Source organism: Prunus persica, chromosome G7, assembly GCF_000346465.2.
Source record: "Prunus persica cultivar Lovell chromosome G7, Prunus_persica_NCBIv2, whole genome shotgun sequence".
Lineage (NCBI taxonomy): Eukaryota > Viridiplantae > Streptophyta > Magnoliopsida > Rosales > Rosaceae > Prunus > Prunus persica.
The window spans coordinates 10,727,757-10,737,076 of NC_034015.1; the positions used below are offsets into that span (position 1 = coordinate 10,727,757).

The window sequence follows — 9,320 nt, forward strand, 5'->3', positions numbered from 1 at the left end:
TGAAAGTTCCCCAGTTGAAGCGCCTTATTGCAATACTTTTCCTTCTGCGAACTACCCATTTTCATCATCAATGCATGTGGAAAGTGATCAGGATTTTATTGGTGAAAAGAACAGAAACGACAATGGTATCAACATTTTTGAAGATCCATTTATGAGGTAATAATCAAAACTTACTTTTTAATTTACAATCCATATTTCAAAAGTTCAATTAGGTTAATTAATCTATTTATGTTTTGTTCCACAATGGTTAGTTACAATTGCATCAATGAAGAAGACAATGGTAGATGTGGAGAAAAACCGACGGAAAGGCAACGTAAACGTCACTATAAAAATTCGAAGAACAAAATTGTCCCAAGGGGTTCTGCATTTTATGGAGTTTCAAGGTATGCTTATACTAGTTTGTTTTGTTTTGTTATAATCCATATGTAAATTTGAATAATTATATATATTTTCTACCACCTGTTCATTAAGAACATCTCATAAATTTAACTAGATACATTTATAATATTTTCCAAAGAAAAATTGTTCATACGTACTATTTTTCTCAGTAATATTTATTGGCTCCGAAGATTTAGAGAGAGATTTTAATAATGATAAAGAGAACAATCATATCGCATTACTCAACTACACCAGTTAAGGGAGAACTACACCAATACTACATGAATTATAGGCCTTGAGACAATTTGTCGTCTAAATGTCCACCTCAACTAGAACTTTGTTGTAACTTACTTCATCTATTGAACCGTATTTGGACGTGGGAAAAATTGTTACTCGCCATTTCTAAACAGTCATATGCGAACCTCGTGAAATTTTATGGCCATAACCCCGTGCAATTTTATGGCTGAAATAAAAGAACGGAGTTAGTTGCAGGTAGCACATTGCAACAAATTCTAATTGGGATGAAAAATTGACTCAATTATAACATAAGTGATTTTGCTTTTAAAAACAAGTAGAGGAGAGATCACTTCGTTGAGAAGTGTGTGTGCCTTTAGATAAGTGAGTAGATAGCCTTCTTCATGTATTCAACGAATACCTTAGTTGCTTAAATTTATATACATTATAATGTGACGAAAAGCACTCTCCAATGAATTTTGCAAATGTATATATACATAACAATGAACTTGCTATATATACAGGTACACAGGAGGTCGTTATGAAGCATTTCTGTGGGATAACACTGAACCAAAAAGTAAAGGCAAGACAGGTATACCAACATTATTTCATTATCCATTTCCATCTTTTGCTTGCTAATCAAGCAATAACATCTAATTTATCAACTAACTTTTTTCTTCTTCTTCTTCATGTTTCCTCCATCGACGACACGATACCGCAGTTTATATTGGTGAGTGAATTTCTTGTATAACTCTTTAGTTTTAAACTTGAAAAGTTGCTGGCTTGTCAATAGTTTCTTCTTAATTTGGCAGGTGGATTTGAAACAGAAGAGGAGGCAGCTAGAGCTCATGATCTAGCTGCTCTAAAGTTATGGGGCGACTTTGCTACATTGAACTTCACTGTATGTTAAATACTACATTTGACATCAATATGTTTTTGATTTGCTTATTGTTTATTTTGAATCATATTCCTCTTCTAATGATTTACCCTCCATATCTCTATATATACTGTTGTAGCTGAATGAATACAAAAAAGAGTTGGGGGAGATGCAGGGGATGTCCAAACAAGACTATTTTCTCCACATTCGAAGGTAAACAGAATATGAGAGTAAGATCTATGTCTGAATTTCTACAACTTAGTGGGGTTCTTCACTCGTGCTCTACTTTCTCGCTCTAATTCGTCTTCATATGCCCGAAAATTGCATCCTTTTATAGGCGAAAGACATCCACATCTTCCTTCTTGTTAGTAATGGCCCCAATTACTTGAAACTGAATTGGTCTTCATACACCATTTAATCCCAGTCGTAACTAGTATATGCTTTTAAATGTTGCTTCTTCATTTCTTTCTCTACTAATTTAGCTGTATCTTAAACTTGCCATATTTCAGAACAAGTGCTACTTTTGCCAAGGGTTTATCTACATATCGTGGAGTGTCAAGGTATTATGACTAATCCTCTCTCTCTCTCTCTCTCTCTCTCTCTCTCTCTGTGACATAGTCAAGCCTTGAAACAGGAACTCGTACCATAAGAAATGGCAAGCCAGATTAGGCAAAGGGGGAGGGCTCAAGGGAGTTTACCTGGGTACATTTGGTAAGATCCTATATGACCCTTTATGCCTCATTTTATCTAATGATTGATTTGATGATCAAGACCACAGCAAAAGATGTTACAACTTAGCTACAAAAGAATATCCACAGTTGGCTTTAACTACTTGAGCTGAATTAATTAATCATTTTGCCAACCAACCAGCAACTGAAGAGGAAGCAGCAAGAGCTTATGATGTTGCCGCGATAAGGATGAAGGGCACAAAAGCAGCCACAAACTTTGATCTAAGTCAATATGATCTCAACAGCATTTTTAACAGCGCAAAGCTTCCAATTGGAAAGGGTGCTTCAAAGAAGTTAAGGTGGTCTTCAGTTGATGATGTCCTAGAAAACAGAAGAAGCAGTGGTGCTAATGAGAAAATTCCCATTTTGCAACGAGATGAGGATTATAGCACAGGCATCTCTAGGCTGAGCTCAACAACTCAACCATCATCCTCATTTGAGCCAACAATTCATCAAAACCAACCAACCCCCAATAGTTCAAACCTCAATCAATATATAAGCCCTTTCTCCCATCATGCCCTCCAAAACACTGATATCCAATATAACCAACTTCCCCAGGACTTCAGTGTTAACCCTAGCTCTCAAGTTCATGATGTTTCTGGATGTGAAAACCTTAACTTTCAGAGAAGCCCTAGTTTAAATCAGTGGGTTGGTACTTATGGAGGAGGTGATAATTCAGAGGGGAGCGGTTTCAGTGTTGGAGGGTCTCAAATTTATGGGAGTTTGGATGGTGATCCAACAATGAGACAGTCTGTTGATAGAAATTCATCAGGTTTCAGTTTTGGCAGGGATGTTGAGAATCATGAGTTTGATCAGTTACATCAGTATAACAGTGATTCCTACAGCCAATACCTCAACCAAAACCCTAGCTTCTCCTCCCTTCTTCAAGACTCCATGCAGGTTCCTAATTATCCTCAAACATTTTACCCCACTTTTCTTCCTGGGTTGACTAACCTTGATCCAGGCGCTACCTATGTCGGAGAATCTTCCCGTAGCGTTAGTCAGGTTCCGGAGGTGAGTTTGGAGGCCATGTTGGCGGAGACTAATCAGAGTTGTGGCAATGGCATCATCAATGAAGTGTTTTCTCTTGATCATGAAGTACCTGTTAATATTATGGAGGGAAACTCAACAGTACAACCAGGATATGCTGAAAATGGAAATTTTGTTGAAGACTTTGGGGTGGAGAAATCGGCTGGCTTGGACCTTGATGATGACTTTCCTTCTAGCTGGGTGGAGATGTTCTTGATGACCTTAGAAGGTTCTGATTGTCATGTGTGAAAGGTAGCTTGGTAGGCAAGAGTAGATGGTGTGACTTCAACTGGGAAGATAAGTGGAAAGAGTATAAGAAACCCATTGATGATTGAACAACCCGCTGATATTTTTAATTTGATTAAGACTAGTTTTGTTTGAATTTATCTTAGTGGACCCGCTATTTTGCAATGTTTGAACTTTGATGTTTTACTTTGGCTGCTCTTTTTTTATCCTATTGTAAAGCTCCCATAATTGTTTGGGCTAACCACAGTGCCTGAGAATGATAGTGAATTTGCATATATATATATATATATATATATATATTAAGATTATACAATATTCTGGGAGTGGGTTGCAAAGGTTTTTTTTAAAGGATTTTACAATATTAGAATTTTTTTTATTTTATAGAAAACCAATATTATAACATTATGCAAATTCACTGTCATTCTCAGGAACTCTCGTTAGCCCAAACAATTATGGTTGCTTTATATTGAATTTTGAATTTATCCTTGAAATTTCTCTTGTTTTCTCCTTTTTTGGGCATGAATTTTTGCTTGTTCGGGGTTCGGCATTTCTTTTGGGCCTCTGCTTTCAACAATATCTGTTGGATGCAAGAATTCTATAGCGAGCGCCGTATATAAGGCCCTCATTATAGAATGACTCATGTTAGAAGTTGAAATGCATTCTTCCTTTTTTGGGAGGATTCTATAATGAGGGCCTTATATGTCGAGGGGGGGTGTGTTGAGACTCGAGAGGTTCAATCTAACTGGATAAAATAGCTCTGCAATTCATCTGATGGCAAGTAAGAACCCCTCAACTTTCCCTTGGGGGAGCAAACTGGTTGCTGAGACTATTGTCCTGCAATTAGCTCCCCTGCTTCGTTTCTAATAACAGCAACCATCCCCCTCTTAGTTACCTTGTCACCACAAGCTCCATCGAAATTCAACTGGAAGAAAGAAGCCAGTTTTGCAATGTGATAGTCTCCATAGAATATGATGCCAATATCTGAACTTGAAGAAACAAGCTCCATCAAAATACAAGAAGAAAAGGTAGATATTCTTACTACTCTTGTTCATTTCATTTCATTTCACTTCACAAAATTCTTCCTTAAAAACCAAATCTGCATCGCCAACCACGGCATAAAAAAAGATATCTGTAGCTGGAATGAAGCCTCCCAATTTCAATGCAATTGGGTTGAGAAAACTAAACACTTGTGGCATTTGACAAGTCTTGAGTGTCCTGAAGCCCTGAAGCTGAAGATAGTTTTTAAAGAAAAACATAGGGCGTGCTTCCTGTATGAGTCCACAAGAAGATGATCCTAGAGTTTGATCTCCAATCTTGGTACAGGTAATAAACATGGAATCTATTTGCACAATCCACATTTGAAAAATCAGGGCCACTAACATGCATTATGACTATTATTAATCTTGACATCAGATAAATTTTTTGGCTCGCCAGTGACATGTACAACATGAAAAACTGTACTCATAAACTTGATAGCAGTTTCTTTATTACATACACTTATTGATTTAGATAATTACCAACACAATCTATATATGATTTAGGCATTTCTCTTGCTAGAGGCATACAAATTCTACGGTTGAAGGAACCTTTTCTATAAGCTGCTGCCTAGCAAGATTTCTTGCATTTTCTTCCCTCTCCACTTCTTCAATAGTCTTCTTTATTCTGTGCTTAGGAAAACAATAATGTGGTTCGATAGGATCAGCAGGATCAATAACAATTTTCTCCAGTTGAACAGCATTCTCTATCAAGTACTTGACAATTTCAAAATCACTTGCACGACCATCATACCCTCCAATTTCCACTACCCTAAGGTACTCATGGGAGCATTTGGATGCCTTCTTAAATCTCGTTTCTCTTCTCTCGCATAACGGGTACAACTGCACCAAGGAAACAATACAACAAGAACCAAAAGTTCCAGGAAGTCTATAGCCACCGAATAGAACTATCATTAAACTCAAAAGTCTTTTGAGTAAAAGTGCACAACTTGGGAACTGGAAGCTACATTACCATAATTAGCTACCAAATAGAATTACCATTAAGGCAAGCTTGTAAATCTTTAGAACCTCAAATTCAAAACATATTCAGGGTTCTTTCATCTAGGGATCCCAATTTTAAGAAAGGAAATGGATTGCAAGTGCACCAGCTCCTCAATACGATTACATAAAAGGGAACATAACACATAATAGTAAAACATGACTATGACCATAAGTAACTAATTCATAAATCTTCCAAAATTCAGTTTCATACTCAATACCACATAACAGCAAGGCCTATATCTTAAAAAATTTATGCCCAGAAATCCCCTAAACTAGCTTTGTGGACTTGGATTCTTAACTGCCCTGACTACTTGACCAGTACCTCATAAACAAAATCACCAAAGTGCAGATACTAATACTAAGTTTTACTGGTACAGGAAATAGAACTAAATAAAAATATGTACCTCCAACACAAGTCTCTGCAAGTACGGAGATGCCTTAATGAAAGAAGCCAACTGTAGAAGGATGAAGCAATCATTTGCTTGAAATTTTAGTTCCAATTGCTTGAGATTTGCTAGTACAGGAAATACATGATTCCTTTCTTGGAACTGAAAACCAAACAAACAAGGACTAAGGCACTAACAGAAACCAACAAGAAGAAAGTAAAACCAACACTTAAAACTTAGATATACTAACCAGAAGTCCGTTCAGTTTGAGAATCTCTAGCTGAGAAAGACAGCATGAAAGTTGAGTGAAGGCATCCCCTATGCTCTTATAGGAAAAATCACATACCTCAACAAGATGTGGTAGATTCCTAAGAAGCATGTTTATCTCACATCCAACATAAATAAACGAGACTAGGTTTGTGTCACATATCTCAATGCTTATGAAGCTGGAACATTGCTCTATCACTAAGTACTTCAATGAAATCGATGGACCAACAACTCTTAGATTGCGTAAATTTGGTGAATCATCCACTAATAATCGTTCAAGAACAGGACAGTTGGACAAGAAGTACTCAAGAACTTCTTCCTCCACATCAACACTTTTGAAATTAAGAACTGTGAGGGACTTAAAGCCAATGCATGCACAACGGTGGAGACTTGGAATATCAGAACACAAGTGCTTCAAAGTGGACTCTTTTTTTATACCTAAAAGTTCATGGGGAAAAATGTAGCACGGAAAGAACTTCCGAGGAAAAACACCATATGATAACAAGTCCAACTCAAGCATTTGAACTCCCTTTTCCATTGCAAATTGAATCCATTTATCAAGGGAACTTGAAAACTTAGGATCAAGATCGAAACAAATCCTGAATGTTTCAACCATTGGGCCTCGATGATGTTCCACCACATTATTCACCCAATCAACGTACCTACAGATTAACAAGTCTCGTGCTCCTGCTCTGAGGTTAGACAATCTGCATAAAGTTTTCTCAGCATCAAAGTCGAGAGTCCTAGTAGATGCTAACACATGCCGCCACAGATGCTGCCATCGCCTAGAAAGGACACTGGTAGCTTGTGCTTCCTTTAGTGACAAGAGAGACAGTATACTAACAAGGACTTCATTTGGCAAACTACTAATTCTGTCCAAGCCCAAAATGTTGTTGCATTCATGCTTATTTTTCTTTCTATCTCTCAAGTTGTAACCCCCCTATGAAATGAATGGAACCACACAAAAAAAAAAGTCAATTAGGATTAAGGACAGTAACCAGGTACTCTTCTCTCTTTCAAAATTCCCTTAAATTATGAAATCTATTTTACAAAAGAGACCCAAATAAAAATCAAAACGATCGGAAAAACAAAAGCCAAACCAAAAAGAGGAAATTATACACTCTTTGATAGAAATTAAGGAGAGAATTTAAACAAAAAGCTTCTTTTTTGTACTAGTTAGATATATGGGAAGAAAAAAGATGCAAACTTCATAGTATTTTTACCTGTTCTTGGGCAAATTGAGAAGTTGGTCGACGCACCCTTTTCTTCATTGAATCTGACAGTGGTTTTTTCCTCTTTGAAAATCTTAACCTGAAAAGGGTCTTCTTCTAACTCACTGCTACAGCAGGCAAGCGAGTCAGCGAGTGGAAGACGAGTTAGTGATTTTGGGAAGAGGGTGGTATTGGATTTAGGTCTTACTGTTCTGTGTCGTCTTCATCTCTCTCTCTCTCTCTCTCTCTCTCTCTCTCTCAATGCTATCAGCTCCGACACTCATTTTCGGCTCTCAATAATAGCCAAGTCTTGTTGGACTTTCTCTGTGCTTTGTCTGGTTTCGAGGGAGGCCCTGTTGGGCCCTTTTTGCATATTCTTGTTTCCTTTTATTTTTATTTTTTGAGAGGCTTGTTTCCTTGTATTAATTGTTGTTGGAAAAAAAAAAAAAAAAAAAAACTTGGCTCTGGAGCTCCTCTTTACCAATATGGTTTTGACAATTGTCAAATTCGTTTAACCTTTTTTTTTTTCTTGGAAGTTTTTACTAGAATTTGACAATACGATTGCTGATTTGGGACGTCAAACACCCAATTTGTGGCCATATAAACATTGGATCCCACCAATTCTTCCATTAAATTTTTGTGAAATAGACCGAACATGGGAATACAATTAATATGCTTCAAAGTTGCATCTTTTTATAAGCGGAACAAATTATCGTTTTTCTTCTTATGAATTAATACAACTTCCAACTACTTTATACTGAATTACATCTTTTTATAGGCGAAATACATTATTATCTTTCATCTTCACACACTCTTTAGTCTTTGTTATACCTAGTCTTTGTTATCCTCTTTCATCTTTTTAATCATTTGCAATAATTGTGGGCATTCACATTTATATTGCAACAGAAATCATGTTTTTTTTTTTTCACATATATTTCCTAATGAGTAATGCTACACTTACCACATTATTATCCTACATTTCTGCACTATATGATGTGACATATCCATATCATATGTCACATCAATTAAATGAATGAAGTGTATTTTAATAAATAAAATTAGAAAAACATAAACTAGTTACATGATGTAGTATGTACACATCAGTTGCCACATCATGTAGTATAAAATTGTGGTATAAAAAATGTAGTAAGACTAGTATTATTCTTTCCTAATTGGCTAAAATGCCAACTTTTAAACAATAAATAAATCAAAACTATTCATTTATAGATAATAAAATTCCATAAAATTCAACTGAAACCTACATCAATAAAAAAGAAAAACAAATTAACAAAGACCAACACACAAAATCACTCCAAGAATAGGAAAGGTGTATAAATTCCACATGTTGTGGACAACCGCAGTACATTGCTGAGCCTAACAAGCCGAGGACTAAGAGCAAAATTTAATTAATTAAGCCCCTCAAATTCCAACTCCAAGTCCCCAAAATAAAAAAAATAAAAACCATGAATCTTGATCCTTACTTTCAAATCAACTAGTTAAACAACTTTCAATCTGGGTGATTTTTGGAGAGATGAACTACAATTAAGACATGAAAATTAGACAGTTACATTATTGAAATATATTACAGAGTGAGACCTATAGGATGCCCCTCGAATTATTTAAGGAATTCCTCAATTAAAGCCCCTAAATATGCGTGTATATATATATATATATATATATATATTCCTATAGAAAAAGAAAAGATGTCAAACCAAAAAGGAGTGTATAGACATAAGAGAAACAATGAGAGATGTTTTAGTACCCAGCCACTATATTATGTGTACAAGATACACAACTAACATATTAGCCCAACAGTTTATCAAAACAACTCCTAATATATTCACATGAGTTAAATGGGTACCTTGGCATGCATGTTCTTGGTTAGAAGCTCTCGAGAATCAACACCCATATTCTAACAACTCCAGCTC

General features: G+C 36.0%; 2 protein-coding genes across 2 annotated transcripts; one reads left to right on the forward strand and one right to left on the reverse strand.

Moving 5' to 3' along the window:
* On the forward strand, positions 71 to 2,062 carry LOC109950387 (AP2-like ethylene-responsive transcription factor AIL7). The gene is made up of 6 exons (XM_020568965.1): positions 71 to 156; positions 252 to 383; positions 1,137 to 1,204; positions 1,425 to 1,513; positions 1,629 to 1,702; positions 1,999 to 2,062. The coding sequence occupies exons 1-6, from the start codon at positions 71 to 73 to the stop codon at positions 2,060 to 2,062; spliced, it is 513 nt and encodes a 170-aa protein (XP_020424554.1).
* Positions 4,858 to 7,792, reverse strand: LOC18771867 (F-box protein At4g09920). Its single transcript, XM_020568485.1, has 4 exons — positions 7,405 to 7,792; positions 6,165 to 7,121; positions 5,933 to 6,076; positions 4,858 to 5,369 (listed from the first exon to the last, which is right to left on the reverse strand). The coding sequence occupies exons 1-4, from the start codon at positions 7,450 to 7,452 to the stop codon at positions 5,046 to 5,048; spliced, it is 1,473 nt and encodes a 490-aa protein (XP_020424074.1). The 5' UTR covers positions 7,453 to 7,792; the 3' UTR covers positions 4,858 to 5,045.